This window comes from Callithrix jacchus, chromosome 11 (assembly GCF_049354715.1).
Source record: "Callithrix jacchus isolate 240 chromosome 11, calJac240_pri, whole genome shotgun sequence".
NCBI lineage: Eukaryota > Metazoa > Chordata > Mammalia > Primates > Cebidae > Callithrix > Callithrix jacchus.
The window spans coordinates 13,688,537-13,705,144 of NC_133512.1; the positions used below are offsets into that span (position 1 = coordinate 13,688,537).

The 16,608-nt window shown below is 53.3% G+C and overlaps 1 protein-coding gene across 1 annotated transcript in view; it reads left to right on the plus strand.

Annotated features, from left to right (window-relative positions):
* The window catches only part of ADCY1 (adenylate cyclase 1), a 127,947-nt gene that overhangs the window by 66,818 nt on the left and 44,521 nt on the right, over positions 1-16,608 (plus strand). The window contains exons 5-7 of the mRNA XM_035253349.3: positions 4,220-4,347; positions 12,984-13,142; positions 15,268-15,409. Of these exons, the coding sequence (XP_035109240.2) occupies positions 4,220-4,347; positions 12,984-13,142; positions 15,268-15,409 (429 nt within the window). The remainder of the gene's footprint in view (positions 1-4,219; positions 4,348-12,983; positions 13,143-15,267; positions 15,410-16,608) is intronic.

A 16,608-nucleotide genomic window follows, 5' to 3' on the forward strand; every position in this document is an offset into this window, starting at 1 on the left:
TGGCAGTGGATCTTCCTGAGCTACTGACTCTGCTTTCTCCTAGACATCCCTTCAGGGCCCTTCTGGGATGGGTGCTGGGGCTGGGCAGGGTCAGAGTGCTGGCGCAGGTGAGCCCTTGTTATTCTAGACCTTTTCCTGTGGCTGCCTGCTCAGGCAAGGCCATGATGGGTCCAGGCTGTCTGTGAGCCATCTGCAGCTCTTTAGGCCACACCTGGAGCAAATCAGGAGACCTTCCTACCTGGATTATCCAGCAGCTACTCTGTTGTACTGAGAAGCTTCTATTGTCATGTCACCTGCCTGCAGTCCTGTCCCTTTCAAGCCTAGGAGAGAGGGGGCAGCTCTGGTCCCTTAGGGCTGAATGTGTCTTTGAGCCCCTGCCAACCCTCCATCTCATCTTCTTTCTTCTTTTGGAGGAGACACGACACTCCAGTGGTGCTTAGTGCAGTCGACTCTAGGTGCTGTCTTTCCATATTTATAAAAAGAGTCTAAAATCAGAAACACCAAAACCAATTAGAAATACCTTTTTGATCTCTTAAGCTTGCTAACAAAAGCCAGGACCTCTGAGATTAAACACAAAATAAAACAACGTATTCAATATTTGTCCTAAGCTGTCTCCACCAGTGCCAGGGTGGTGGAGGTGGGTGGGAAAGGGACGCCAGGAGGGGCCAGGAGGGTCCTTGGCTTTGCATCTGAGAACAGTTTCCAGAGACTCAAGTGTGATGCTGGGTGAGCTGGAATTGTGTACACCTGTGTGGATGGTTTGAGTCGCCCAGGTTCCCGGAGAGGATTGCTGCTCTAAAGACAACTGTTCTGGATGATTTCTCTGGACTATACAAACCCTCATCTGCTTGTAAGGCCTTGCCACATGGCCATGTGCATGGAGATGGTCCGTGCTAGATGGCTTTGCCCTGGTCCTCACACAGGGATAGGTTCTCCCCACTCACAGCTCGCCCACACCGGCGCAGTGATGGTCACACTTGAGGCTCCATGGGCGTCTTCGGCCTTCATTCCTGTGTGCTGTTTATGCCTCCTCTTCCACGGGACTCCTGTAGACATGGTAAATTGAAGATTCCACCCCAGCCAGCCCCACAGCGATGTCCTTTTCTGCAGTGGCCATGCCAAGTCTTGGTGTCAAATAGGATAGTTGGGGTCATAGGGTGGGCTGTTTGGAGCAGCTCTACTGACAGGCCACCCCCCCCCCGCTTTACCCTGAAGGCCCTGCTGCCTTCAGATCTGACTGGCCCATTCACTCACTCCTGTCAGCAGTCTTGTCCTGCACACCTGTCCACCCCAGGGATAGGCTTGTTCTGGACATGCAGAGATGAGCAGGAGGCCCTGGTACTAATGGGACCCTGGAGAGATAGATGCTGGGGACACAGCTCAGAGCTGAGGTTGGGGCAGGGACACTAGCAGTCACCCACAGTCCCTGAGTCCACTCACGTGCATGAGATGCAGGGATGATCAGGGACCCACATCACCCTCAGTCACCCTCCTTACAGTTGGGGATTGGCGACCCTCTCAAAACCGTGTACAAGAAGAGTTCCAGCAGCCAGTGGGCTTTGTGGTTCTTGTGGGCTTTCAGAGGGGTCTTGAGCCCACCTTTGGGACCTCTGAGAAGAAGTCCTGATGTGTCAGGGCCATTGTCGCAGATTGTGAGTGCTCACGGGGTTTCTAATCTCAGGGAGGGCTGGGAGGTGGTGAGGGCTGGGGTGGAGGAAGCCTGAGTGTGAGGTGTGTCAGCTGCCCCTTCCTGGCCGACCCAGTGCATTCAGGCCTGCTTCTGGGCATTGAAGATGTTTGTGGGATGTTTGGAAGCAGGCCTGAATGCATGGGGCCTGCTAGGGCAGTGCCAATGGGGCAGTGTCCCAGGAGGGAGCCCAGAGCTGACTGTGGCCCTGGAGGCTCTGGTAAGGATGGCTTGAGAAGGCTGGCCAGCTGCATCCCTGGCTGCCTGAGGGGCCCTGCCTTCAGTTTTTCAGGACAGAGACTGGCGCTGGCAGCCCACCTTGGGGATCCAGTGAATGGGCACTGGAACCAGGCAGCAACCCAGTGTCCAGGTCCCTTTTGTGGCCTCTTGGCTGTACCTTCTCTGGGACAGGACCTGGTCCTTTCTGGGACCACTGACTGTGGTCCCAGGCCCTGTCATTGCTACAGTGACAGTAACCATGGTGCCAGCCACTGCATGGAGACCCTTACCCAGATTGTCACTGGTCCCCACAGCCAGCCTCCAAGCAGGCATTTCCTGACCCCTTTGAAACATTTGGACACCTGGGAAATGGCAGCTGTGGGGCCAAACAGCCTGCCCTTGGGTGGAGTGAACATGAGAACCCACCCACTTTTGAACTTGTGCTCCTAGGCCCCTCATGTCAGCCCCAGCTCAGCCTGCCAGGGGATGAGGGCAGGTGGGAGGACCCCCTTCAACAGATAAGGAGGCCAGGGTTCTAAGGGTTAAGTAGTTGTCACAGTCATGCAGAGATGGAGGGGATCCGAAGTGGCCAGACCCTGGATGTCTTTGGATTGTCACCTGCCTTTCTGTGACCAGCTGCTTGTCAGCAGGAGGAGTGTGCCGGGCCCTGACAGAAAAGACTCAGCCCCTGGGCTTTTTGAGGCTTGCCTCAGTGTCCACTCCACAGACCGAAGTCTCTGGTCACCTCCTCCCCTTTCTCCCATCCACATCTTGGAGTGCTGAGGGAGGCTCAGCGGTGGAAGGAGCTGGGCACAGAGCCAACTGCATGCCCAACAGCTCCGCCTTCTGAGATGCTGGGTGGTGGCCAGAGCCATCCCTTAAGGTCCCTTCAGCGCCAGGCCCGAGGGCAGCTCAGGACAGCAGCAGGGTCGTCAGCTGTCTGCTCAGCTCTGGGAAGATACTTCTATGGACAGGCCATTCAGCTGCTAGGCCAATCCCTGCTCAGCCTGGAAACTGGGGCTCCCAGCGGTCAGTGTGGCCTGTCCCTGCCCTGACACTCTGTGCTGGCCCAGGTTCCTCTTCTGTGAGAATGTGGGGCACAGGTGAGCACAGGGATCATGAGAGCTGAGCATTCTCATCCCAAATACACTTGTGTTAACTCAGCATTCGAGAGGACCTGTACAAGCCACCAATGTGTTCTCAGAGTGGGGCTGGAGGAGTTCTGTGGCCTTATGAGACCATCTCGGGGGACCCCTGAAGTCTTTCCTCAGCCAGCACTGTGCTTGTGTGAGGCCGGCTCCTTCATGGGTATCTGCGGAGACAGCGCAGCGCTAAGGCTGGATGCAGAAGTGGGTCACAGAATCCGCTATCTGCCCTGGAGATCACAGAGGCTCACAGAAGTGGACTGCAGTACTGTGCTGCTCATGCATTGTCTTTTGTTTGGGGAAATGTCATGATTTTTCATAACATGTTATTTATGTTAACATGCAGTGGATTCACTATTATTTTTAAATGCATTTGTATCCAAAAAAATTCTTATTGGTAAATGTCAGTAGCTACAACCCACCTACACAAACGGTTTTTGTTTTTAGTGAGTCCTCAGAGATTTCAAGACATAAAGGGGTCCTGAAATGGAAATGTTTTAGAGCTGCTGTTTTAATGTTGTCCCTGAAATAAACACAGCAGTTGTGATGATAATCCCAGTTGACACCGATTGATCCAAGTAAGACACTACAGGGTCTTCATACCACTGTACAAATGAGCAGATGGACGTTCAGCTTTGACCAGTGCCTCTGCCTCCTGGGAGTGTGCCCTGTGGGTGGGGAGGTCAGAAGCTCCAGGGACACCCAGATGGGTGAGAAGTCTGCCCTTTCTGGGGGGAAGCAGGTGTCGGGGGGAATCTAGCACGTTCCAGATGGCTGTCTGTGATGGTCTGCATGGTGGTTAAGGGAGGTGCCATGGGAATAAAGGGAGTTGGGGAAGATTCCTTGTGGAGGAGGCATTCCAGCTGCATCTTGAAGGATAACTCTTTAGGCTGAGTGACGCAAACAGGGGCGATGGACCACCCAGGGGAAAAAGGCCATGAGCGACATATGGGGAAAGGGAGAAGGAGATCGATGCAAGCCTGGTCCTGGCCCTCAAGACTCTGCTGACCACACAAGGGTGTGACCTGGGCGGGGAGGTGATGGCCCTGGTGCAGTGTGTCTTGCTGGTGCTCTGTGGCCACTGGCATCTAGAGGTGGTGGAGCCAGAAGAAGTGCTTGCAGCCATTGCAGCGCCATCTCATACTGTGTGCCTTGCCCTCCCCTGAAGGAGAACCACTGTCGCCGCATCAAGATTCTGGGGGACTGCTACTACTGCGTGTCAGGCCTCACCCAGCCCAAGACTGACCATGCCCACTGCTGTGTGGAGATGGGGCTCGACATGATTGACACCATCACGTAAGTACCCCGAGGGGCTGAGAGGAGCGGCCTGGGGTGTCTGCACGTTGAGTCCTGGAAGCTGAGCCACCTTCTGCCCCACGTGGGTTCCCCACTCAGGACCTCCATTTGTCCTAGTGGGTCTGTCTGAGGTTGCAGAGAATGATGCCAGTATCAAGAAGGTGCTGGGTTCGGGAAGCCCAGCCTGCGTGTGAAAGGATGCTTCCTTGATTCCCACCTTTACATTTCGTGCATGACTATATTTCTTTGTCCACAGGAATCCTGCATATTGTCAGGTATGCATGAGTCATGCAAAAATAAATTAGTTTTTAGCTTAGCCAGGTAAGACATTCAGAAAGGTTTGGCCCCAATCCAGCTGAATTCTCTATTAAAAGGAAGTAAATGTGTGTGTTTCTCTTCACTTGGTAAGGTGACTGGGTCTCAGGTGCTGTCTGTGTGGGGAGACAGGCTTGGGATCCAGGCAGGTGAGTTTTCATGGAGTGAGTATAACACCTGTGAGGCCAGGCCTGCCCCTTTCTTAGTCAGTGTTATATTGTCTTCGTCCTTATCAGAGACTGAGATGAAGACACAGATGTTTTTGTCAAGGTAGGGAAGGTGTGGAACTAGAAAGCTGAGCTAATGTATGGAGAGGAGATGCAAACAGACATCTCAAAGTGTGGAGAGGTGGGTATGCTCCAGTGGGATGGGGCCAACAGGGATTGGGGCATAGCTGCATACCCAGAGCGGGAAAGTAGTAGCGTAAGAATTGTGTAGGGAGACGATGGGTAGCTGTGGGTGAAAGGATGCATAGGCAAACACCCCAGCCAGCGAGGCTGAGAGACAGGGTGAGACGCTGGCTCCCTATGCCACATGGCTGCTTCGTGGGCCGCCCCATGCGGTGCCCCTGCAGACTAACAGTATGACTGGAAAGAGGCGGTCAGGAGGGGGCCAGCACCTCGGGCATTGCGCCCACCTGTGGCACCTGCGTGTCAGAGACATGTGAGCAAAGGTGAACCCTTGGGGCAGCAGTTCTCCAGCAGGGCTTCATGTCAGAGTCGCCTGTGAGAGCCAAAGTCCCTGATGGCGGCTCCACCCCAAGAGCCCGAGGTGGCTTGTTTGGAGTGTGATCTGGGACTGAGAGTGGAAGAGCCCCCCCAGCTGACCTTAGTAGGCAGCTACGCAGGGAGCTGTTGACCTAGAGAACAGCAGCCTGGCTGAAGGGGACGCTGGGCAGAAGTGGGAAGGAAGGAGGACACCTGGCTTGAAGAAGACTTAAAGGTGATGACCGTCTCCTGTCGGGAAACAATGGGACGTTATCACAGCACATCATGTATATTGTATGTTGCGTCTTAGATGACATCAGGCATCACTTTACACCACATATCACTTGTATATTATGTGTCATGTGTCATATGTTACATAACACGTTTCATCTAATACATATCACATACATCACATATCACAAATCTACATATCACATATTGTATCATATATCACACATCATATAATGGTCTTTCCTATTTCATAATAGATCACATCACATCATCATATCACATTATGTCATAAATCACATGATATCACATCACATATATGCTAGTTGTGTGTATATAGATCATATATCATGTCAGATGTGGTTTTGTGTGATATCCTTGGAGGAAAATGAGGCTCTGAGGCTTATGTCAGATCTGGTTTTGTGTGATCTCCTGATCACACAAAATGGGAAAATGAGGCTCTGTAGGTGGAAGCTCTAAGGGGTCAGATGTCCATCCATTCTCTTAGTAAATATTTGTAAAGCCCCAACTTGGTGTGTGCTGAGCACAGACACAAGCAGAGTTGAATGATGTGGGCTGACCTGGTTGACCAGGTGGCTCACAGAGTTGAACCGGATGGTCTTGTGGTCTTGAAGGTTGGTGACCCTAGCTGTGCCGACTGGGGTCCTCCTGAGAGGGGTCTGGTGCTTTCTGTTGGCCCCTGGTCTCCTCACCTGCCTGCTTACGCTCCTGTGCTCAGTGATGCCCCATCGCTCCCATGAGGGCCTTAAAGGGTGCCATCCTTCCTTCCCCTCCTGCTTCTGCTCGGTAGGAATGTTGAAGGGTTATAAGCTGTTTCTGCAGGTGCACCTCTTTCTGGCTGCTGCCCAGGAAGCCCTGCATCAGCCCTCTAGTTCTACACCTGACATGGAGCTGCCTGAAGCTGCAAACCCACCTGGCTTGCTCCATTTTCGTGTTTACTTGCTCCGTAAACCTGTGTCCCCTTGGCCAGCTCACCTGACATTCCAGCCACTGGCTGTCAGTCTGTGAGGTTCTCCAGACTTTGGTCCCTCAGCTCCATATCTTTGGCCCTGTTACCTGAGACTGGTCTATCCTAGTGCTGGGGGCATCTTCCTGGGCCTTCTCTGGCTTCTGTCTGCTTGGGGTCGTGATTCCCAGAGTGTTCCCAGGGTCTCAGGAGTCTCAACACACCAGAGTTCCTATCACTTAGCTTCTTGGCTCTGGACCAGAAGAAAAGCCAGCGAAGACTGAGCGCGGAAGATACTTCCCAGACAAACAAGCCCTTCTTCCTCCTCAGACTGTCACAGACTCTGGGACCCACCAGTGTGTGCTCTGCATGGCTGGTCTTCTGCTGGGACCATCCTGGCATCTGGTGCATCTGCTGCCAGCCACATTGGGCTTGTGTGTTCCTGCCTTGCACATGCAGGATGGAATTTATCAACAGGAGGAGCTTGCTCAGGCAGAGGAGGACACTTTATGTAATGCCTTTCTCTTCCTCCTACCTTGGAGTGGAGTGTTTTATTTGAAAGTTTGGAAACATAAGCACTGCTTGGGAAGCCCTCAGAACAGGTGAAGTGGCCAGAGCTAACCTTTCCCCTCAGGGCTCCACACTGGGCCTGGCAGCTGTCCACACTGGCTCTGTTTGCCCCCTGCCACTTCTCAGTAGTGAGGTCTGCACTCTCATCTACATTTTTTCCTGTCTTAAGTCTGCTTCTGTTCCAGAAAGCCCTTCCCATTTTCAAAGGAGTGGGCCATGCCCCAAGACACTAATTTCAGGGGTTGCCCACTGACTTCCTCTTTTGGTAGAGCTCTGGGTGGCAGGCTCAGTGCCTGAGTGTCCAGGAAGGAAAGGGGCCTGCGGGTCAGATATGTCCCTTTCCAAGGCCCACAGAGAGGTCTGTTCTAGGCTTGGGGAATTCTGAGTGGACAGAGGAAATCCTAAGGCATATAAGGAATGTGTATTAGTCTGTCATCACACCGCTATCAAGAACTACCTGAGACTGGGTAATTTAAAAAGAAATTTAATTGAATCATAGTTCTGCAGGCTGTGCAGGAGGCATGGCTGGGAAGGCCTCAGGAGACTTACAATCATGGTGGAAGGCCAAGGTGAAGCAAGCACGTCTTCTCATGGCAGCAGGAGAGAGAGGGCAAAGGGGGAAGCGCTACACACTTTCAAACAACCGGATCTGGCAGAATTCCCTCACTATCATGAGAACAGCAACGGGGAAATCCGCTCCCATCATCCAGTGACTTCCCACCAGGTCCCTTTCCTAACACTGGGAATTACAATTGGACATGAGATTTGGGTGGGGACATAGAGCCAAATCATATCAGTATGGTTTGGCTGGTTGGAAGACTCTTGAAGCATCTCATGCAGACTCTGTGGTTCCAGAGGCTGCTCTGATAGAGGATGGGGGTTGGGGCTCCAGTGTCAGCCTCTCTTCAGGCCAGTGCTTTGCTGGTAGCACAAGAAAGAAATTGTTGCAGGTGCAAGCAGGCATGCATCCAGAGCTGGCTCTTGGCTTCTGAGCTTGGCGAAAGTCTTTCCCTTGTTGAACGAGTGGGAAATGGTCTTGTTTTTTCACTTTGAAGAATGTTTATTTCTATGGGAAAAACGAATGGACATATTTTCCTTTTCTGCTCTCTCAACCTAGGCCCCCCATGCCTAGCGTCTAGTTATTTTTCACACAGATTGATCATTTGGGAAGAGTCTAGGACCTGTTTTGCCAAATGTCTATGAGCCGAGTGAAGCTCCAGTGTGAATCCAGCTGGGGCCGAGAGAAGTGAAGGGTGGGGCATCTCTTTGTAAAGACAAGGTAGAGAACAGTGGACTTGGAAGTGGGAGCCCAGGGCCCCTACTTTCCTTGGCCACCCAGCTCGGGCAGTCTGGCTCTCTGGGAGCTGTAGCATTGAGAGGCTAGAGCAGTGGGCTGGGGTGTCTCCAAGGCCCCGCGGCTCATGCAGCTGGCCCTGGGCAGTCTGACCCTGCCCCCAGATTACTTGCCCTGACCTCCACTCCTAGATCAGATCCACCTCTCTCTCAAACTTGGGTTTTAACTAGGAGCGTGGTAAATGATTTTAAGGAAATGCCCATTCATTTTTATTGGTGTGATTCTTGGTGAATTCTTTAAAAGTGATATACATTCCCCGTTTGGGCCAGGTGGTTTCTGTCTATGTGAGAGTTGAAGATGGGGTGAGAAGTATCCTAACTGTTCAGCAAGTTTGGCGACTGGGCTGGTCTTGCTCCTGAAGCACTGTGTGACCCTGGACATGTCACTTTTGTCTTGGAGGTTCAGTTTTTCTTCTCTGTAAAATGGCTGATTCTGCCTCATGACATACTGTCTCTGAGCCCACGGAGCATTGGTAAGATGAGGGTGGGAGGACCAGCCTCCAGGCTGCTGCAGCCAGGCTGACAAGGCCAGGCCCCATGTCGTGAGGTTTGGGACCAGTCCTTGACTTTGAATTTCCAGTGCGGTTTCTGCAGGACTCCCATGATGCCAGGTTGCAGGGATACAGGCAGCACATCAGTGCCTGTGTCAATCTCTGACCTTCCATGTGATGAGAGGCTCAGTCCGAGGCTTCCCAATGCTCCCTCTCTGTATTCCATACTTGGAAGTCATGTGTGACACTCTTAGAGCAGAAGGAAGGGGGCATTTTCTCCTGCTAGTGAAGTCACATGAAGCTGAACCCCTCCCTGGGGCCTGGTTTGGGGGATACTCAGGTCTGAGTCCCTCTTCCCCACTGGGGCATTGCTCTGTGTGAGGTCTGTCCTTACCCACCTTCTTCTGCTCAGAGACCCCTCCCCTCTGACACACCACCAGCTCTGCTCCCCTCCCAGAGAGGCCCTGAGTATTAGGTCACCCTAGGAAGCTGCTCCTTGCCAGCCAGTTCTGGCCTAGCAAAATGGCATTTTACAGGGTTTCCACCACTTCATCCCCTCTGCTGTGTATCCTGAGTGGGCTGGGGAGCTTCTGATTTCAGGAATCTGCCAGATTACTGGCTCCCATCCCTCCGGGGATGCTTCAGGTTCCTCGAGCCCTTAATTTTCTCTGCAGTAAAATGGAGGAATAGTGTTTGCATCTCTGAGTTGTTTTGAGAATTTAATGAGCTCTTGGATTAAATGAGCCTGAATAGACTGGGTTCTAGCAGCCACTGTGAGTATTGATTCATCAGCTCCCAGAAAGAGGGAGCCGGTGGCTGATTCTGCAAGATTCTGTCTGAAGCAACGTGGCTCTGTGCACCCATAGGGAAGTGGATTTGTCTCTCTCCACTTCGTGGGGGAAGCCTTGTCCATCACAGGTGATAGGCAAACCATGAATCAGATTTTGAACGGGATCTTCATTTTTCCATATGACCACCAAGTATGCAAGTCACCATTTTTGCTAAATAGCTTCAGTGCAGATGCCTTGCTGGCAGTGCATATTTTCTACATGGAATTTGGTTAGAAGTAATTGGCATGCCCCTTTCCTCCCTGACCCACTGTTGAGCTGCTAAGTTCAGCTTCCGTGTGCTGCGGCTGTCAGTAGAACTCAGTCATCCGCCAGCCTGCATCCCTGGAGGTCGTGCGAGAGGGGATCCCCGCTGGCCTTGCCCACCTGGCACTTGGGCTGTCCCCAACATTATCTCACATTTTAACAAGGCGGCTTGTGTGTAAGCCATGGAGAATGCCTCAGTTTCTCAGCATGAAAATACTTGGAGGATTACTTCCTCTAATTATTGGATTCTGGTTTTCAAAGTAGACCTATTGATAAATTTACGGATGTGTTTTCTGTGGGGGAGGCGATGCCTCTACACCCATCACACATGGTTTTCCCTAAAATTTTAGGGGACCTGGAGCTTCTGAGTCTTTATATTCTAGATTGAGAAGCTACATTTTTACAGATGGGAAAACTGAGGCCCAGGAGGGGAAATGAGGAGCCCAAGTTGAGGTAACAAGCTCGAACCACCTGAGGCGGAAACCATATACCTGCCCTTCCCACCACACAAGGTTGGGGGCTTGGAGGCTGCTGCAGGCCTATGGTGGTATTTCTGGAAATTCTGCCCAGGTGACAGTAAATCAGCCTCTATAGTATTCTCTCTCCTCTTTTTTTCCCCTGTTATGTGCATAACTGTAGCTGCAGTGCTTAAAATAATGGTTGACGCTCAATAGATGTTCATTGAACAAATGAAAGAATGTGTGCTTACCTGTCCTTTCACTTCCGAGCTTCAGCACAGCCATGGCTAGGTTTCAGCTCTGCCAGAACTTACTCATGCCAAGGGGCCAACAGCGGCCCCCTCTGCCAGCGATGGGTTGCTTCCTCATCTCCTCCCTGTTGGGGTCTAGCTCAGAGGACCAAGGTCAGGGATGTAGGCGGTGGGCAAGTTCAGACTTTTCCTCTGCATAAAAAACACCTGTGATAAATACGTGAAACTGAGAGCCCCAATAAAGAAAAAACGTAGTACAAATAAAGGCAAGAAAGGCTGTGGAAATTCTGTTCCTTGGAAATGAAGTTAAAGGTTCTGTTGGATTTAGACAAAGCCTGCTCGGGCATCCCAGGAACGGTGAGGCTGAGAGGAGTCACGATGAGGACGGTTCTGGATGCATCGTTTATTTAGAAGTAAAAGTAACTGTCCAGTTAACTGCAGATCTGATGGTACCAAGAATTGAGATAGTTGAGGCAGAACCAGCTGGGAGAGATTGAAGGTGGGGAGTGCTGGTAGAATGGGGTGGCGTGAATTTGGTTGGAGGCTGGCCGAGGTGCCACTTGCTGGGAGCCTAAAGGTCTGCTGTGGTGAGCTCGAGGGAATCTGGGAAAGAAGGTGGGCATGGGTCCCAGAAGACCCCGTGCCATTTGCCATTTCACGGCTGCAGAGGTACAAACACTAAAAGCGAACAAAAACATTATTAGTATGTTTAGTTATTTGTATTTTCCCATACTCATTTCCTTCTGTGAATTTTGAAAAATAAATTTTTATTTCAGCGTTTGGTTTCAGTGCCTCTAAGAAGATTGGCAAACAACTGAAAAAAAGTTAAAATAAAAAAGTATATTCAAAATATGTAAAACTGCATAGGTATTAAAGATATATCAGTAGTCTAACTTCCACGTGGCATAAATCTGTGGCATGCATACTTGTGAGTTTACTGAGGTTTCTGAATGTGCGCTGGGACTTGCATGTTTCTGAGGTCTGGGCAGCCATCCGCTTTGGAGTGGCTGCCGAGGCCTTCATGTACTATGGTTTTGGGGGACAGACCCTTGTAAGGATGAAGTGGGTAATGATGGGTGGCTGGCAGGGGTTGGGTGGAGGCTGGGGAAGCAGTGGGATTGTGCCAAGCAGGTGCTCTGTGAGCCTTGGCAGGGGCTCCAGAAAGGAGGCCCCAGTGGGAAGTTGGGGTGAAGGTGAACCAGACACAGGCTTCTTGGGTGGGTGGCACAGCCTTGCCTTGCATGTACTGGGCTGTTATTGACAAATGTTATATACGGTGGCCTCCAGAATGGCACTCCAGGCAGGGTTGAGGGCGCAGCGAGGGCTATGCTGGCTTGCTGTCACCACCTGATGGCTCTCCCCGACTCCTCAAAGCTTTTGTTAGTGTTTTCACCCCTGATGGAATAGAAAGAAGAGGTTGACCTCTTAAGCCTTGAGGTGCACTGGGTTTGAGTTTAAATGATTTCAAAGCTTGTCAAAGCAGGAGCTGGGTTATCCATGAGGAAACTAAGGGACAGAGATGGGCATTATGTACCCAAAGTCCCCAGAAGCCCTCAGTTCTCTTACCACCTTCTATGCCTCTGTTCCCTTCCCTAATGCTCTTTTCCAAACTCTCTTGTCCCCACCCCGGCTCCTGGTGAACGCCCCTCATGTCACCAACCTCGCGTCTCCAGGCCTTGACCAAAAGTTTGCACTGAGGCCTGAGGCTGAGTGTGTGTCAGGAAGGGGTGGGATGCTTGGGCTGCGGATCCTGTGGATGTTTCCAGTGGGTTGTCACCTGCATCTGGCCAGCAAGCAGGCTTGGGTCCCTGCGAGGAAGCAGTGGCCGCATGGAGCCCTGTTAGTCTGAACGACATACTCCACCGTGATGATCAGGCCTGCCTGGGCTTTGGAGACTGCCCTGGGCAGGGAGAGCCCTCTGGGAGGCCATGAAGGGAACTCATGGGTCTGGTGTGGACGCGGTGTAAGCTGGCTGGGAGCATGGGCCAGAGCCACCCTTCCTGCCTAAGGTCATCCACCCACAGTTGGGCAGGAAGGCACCGTGTCCACTGACTATGCCAGGAGACTTTCGTGCTCAGGCCACATGCAGCAGGGACAAGGCCCAGCTTCCCTGGTGCTCACAGCCTAGCAGTACAGACCAACGCGGCCCCCTGGGTAAATGCAAGGTGGGCCCCAGCCCCACGCTCTGTGCCTGTGTTGCAGGTCCGTGGCTGAAGCCACTGAGGTGGACCTGAACATGCGCGTGGGTCTGCACACGGGCAGAGTCCTCTGTGGTGTCCTGGGCTTGCGCAAGTGGCAGTACGATGTGTGGTCCAATGATGTGACCCTAGCCAATGTCATGGAAGCTGCTGGCCTGCCAGGGTAAGTCCGGGTTGGAGTGGGGCGGGGAGGGAGGCTGGTGGGGGCTGCACACCCCTGGGCTAAGTTCTTGCTTCAGGTTTTGGGTCATGTTCTTGAGGGCACTTGTGTGAGTGCTCCTAGAGGAGCCTGCCTATCCCAGCTGCAACTGCTGATGAGCCTCCCTGTGGTGGGCATCCCACTCAGCCCAGCTGCCAGCTCTGTGCTGGGCCCACCTGAGCCTGGTGCACATCTACAAAAAGCTGTCATGGGACCAGATGGGTGTGGGGACCTCTGCCCATTTCGTGGTGCTGTCCTCATGGCTTATTGTCACTACCTCACTTCTCTTTTTGTTGTCCTTGGTTTCATTTTTTTCAAATATGCAAATGGTAAGTGCTAGGACTTTAGAGCTCCCCCTCCTCCCCCCATCTAGGAGCTCATGGACATCTGGGTCACAGATGATGCCTTCTTTGAGCTCTCCGAGAAGCATCTTGGGCTATTGACAGCTGTGATCTGTGGCAGGCTAAGCCTTGTCTTAAGGAAGATTTTCAGTGTACTCCTCTGTCACCCCTGGGTCCTGCAATCTTTTTGTGTGATCTTGCAGTGGCTACCATCGCAGGCAGCTTCTCTATAATGCTGGCTGCCCCTCAGTGTGCCCTGGGCTCAGCATACAGCAGGGGCTTCAGTGAGAGCTGGCAGATTCCTCTCCCTTTCGGCTTCCGAAGTCGGGCTATGCAGCCACCGTCTCCATTGCTCAGGGACAGGATGAGGCATCAGCTGAACACAGGAATGCACAGATCTTGCCTTTCTGGAGACCGTGGTGCCTGGAAGTTTCCAAACAGCCTCGGTGACCTTCCTAGTTCAGAGCCAGGCTGATGGGGGTGACGGTGTCCCCACGTGCCCCCAGAGCCCCTTCGGAGGGGCAGCAAGAAGCAATGGTTGAGGCTTGCTGTGAGCTCCCTGCCTGCCCCAGGCCAACAGGAGCTGCTGATGGGGGCACCCAGGGAGCATCCCAGCAGGGACTGGGCCCCGGGATCTGAGCGCTCTGAGTTGATGGCAGGAATCGGCCCCTGTGGACAAGGCAGCACAGGGACGAGCTGAGGGTGGAGTCAGAGAACCTGCCTGTGCTGCCTTCTGGCCCCTTGTGGCCTCTCCTCTTCCTGGCCTGGCAGTCCCTCTCTGTCCCTCCCTCTCCCATCCTCCTGCTCCTCTGGGGATCCCTGTGGGGCCACTGCTGGGAAAGGCCTCCTGAGCTCCCAAGCCCTGTCCTCACCCTCTCGGGACCCCAGCGAGCGAGGCAGCTCTGCCTTCAGGAGACTCTCATCTGAGCTGGGTTCCCTGCTTTTTTCCTTAGTCAGCCTTAGAGTTTAATTGTGAAACCCAGGCTGTTACCCTTCGAGGAATTCAAAAGGTTGTGTGGTGAAGTGAAGAATTGGGTTTGCAGGGAACGTTTTTGGAAACTGAGGAGTCTGCTTCTCACCCCATAAACCTGCGAACTTGGGCATGCCCTGCTAAGGAGCAGAGGCCGTGGGTGTTCAGTTTTCTGCTGAGATGGTGCTAACTGTGGGGAATTTTCCTACCCTCACAGGAAGATTGGCTTGGGGAGGTGTGAACGCCAGGTGCCATGGAGCGTTTCTCACAGCCCTGCTCCCCACCCCACCTCGTGTGTGAACACCGTGGCCAGCCCTGACTTCCTGCTGCCTGATGGGGTCTGCCCACTTTTTGTGGTGCCAGACCAGACCGTAGCTGGGGAGGGACTTCCATTTCTCCTCTCCTCTTTCTCTTTTTCATATCACTGCCACTTTTTTTTGTCGACTTCCCTAATGAATCCTGACATATTCTTTCTCTCCCTTGGTTCCTCTGCTCTCCCTCTGGCCTTGTGTCCCCACCTCAGCCAGCCCCGTGTCCCCTGCCTCAGTCATCCCTGCTCTGTCCCACTGGGCATGGTTCCTGATGGCCCTGCTGAGTCTCTGTCTGCCTGGGCCCTCCCTCATGGCATGGGTGGACTTGCATGGGAGCTCGAATGCTCGCCGCGGAGCCTGCCCTTGGGGCGGGGGAAGTCTCTGCCTGTGCCCCTTCCCGGTGAGGCCCCCAGACTCTGACAGCCATGGTTCTCCACTCATCACATCTCTGCCTCCTCCTTTTGTAGGAAGGTTCATATAACAAAGACCACCCTAGCGTGCTTGAATGGGGACTACGAGGTAGAACCAGGTTACGGACATGAGAGGAACAGTTTCTTGAAAACTCATAACATCGAAACCTTTTTTATTGTGCCGTCCCACCGCCGAAAGGTAGGCACCGGAGCCCCCTTATCTGGTTGGTCCTTAGCTGCTGGGCCTATGCAGAGCTTTACAGATGTGACTGCTTCTGCTTCCTCTCCAAACACCTCCTCCGGGCTGGGAACTTGCTAAGAAGGGGAGGGGTGTCCCCACTACTATTGTCCTGGGCCTTGCCTCTTACTGCTATGGGGAGGGGCCTAGTGAGGGAGCCAGAACCCCTAGTCAGAGATCTGGAGTCACCTCGGGGCAGGCCATTCTGTGTCCTCCTTCCCCTCCCTGGGCCTTCACTGCTCCCCTGCCAAGTGGGCATGAAACCCTGCAGGGGTGGGGACCTCTGTGAACTAAGGGGTGCTGGGCATGCAGGCTAGCTGTTACCATCCTAGGTGGGGCGTTTGAGGTCATCCTGCCCAGAGAAAAGTGGTTTGGACCTGATCAAGAGTGATCAAGCTGCTTTCAGGCCCCGGTGAAGGGTCAGGAGCAGGTTAGAGTGCAGGGCTTAGGCAAGGGGTTCAAGGCTCAGGTGATGGTGCAGCACTTAGGTGAGGGGTACAGGGCTCAGGTGAGGTGTTCAGGGCTCAGATGAGGGTTCAGGGCTCAGGTGAGGGGTACAGGGCTCAGATGAGGTGTTCAGGGCTCAGATGAGGTGTTCAGGGCTCAGGTGAGGGGTACAGGGCTCAGGTGAGCTGTTCGGGGCTCAGGTGAAGGGTTCGGGGCTCAGGTGAGGGGTTCGGGGCTCAGGTGAGGTGTTCGGGGCTCAGGTGAGGGATACAGGGCTCAGGTGAGGGGTTGAGGGCTCAGGTGTGGGGTACAGGGCTCAGGTGAGGGTACAGGGCTCAGGTGAGGGGTACAGGGCTCAGGTGAGGTGTTCAGGGCTCAGGTGAGGGGTTCAGGGCTCAGGTGAGCGTTCAGGGCTCAGGTGAAGGGTTCAGGGCTCAGATGAGGGGTACAGGGCTCAGGTGAGGGGTACAGGGCTCAGGTGAGGGATTCAGGGCTCAGGTGAGGTGTTCAGGGCTCAGGTGAGGTGTTCAGGGCTCAGGTGCGGTGTTCAGGTCTCAGGTGAGGGTTCAGGGCTCAGGTGAGGGGTTCAGGGCTCAGGTGAGGGGTTCAGGGCTCAGGTGAGGGGTACAGGGCTCAGGTGAGGGGTTCAGGGCTCAAGTGAGGTGTTCAGGGCTCAGGTGAGGTGTTCAGGGCTCAGGTGAGGGTTCAGGGCT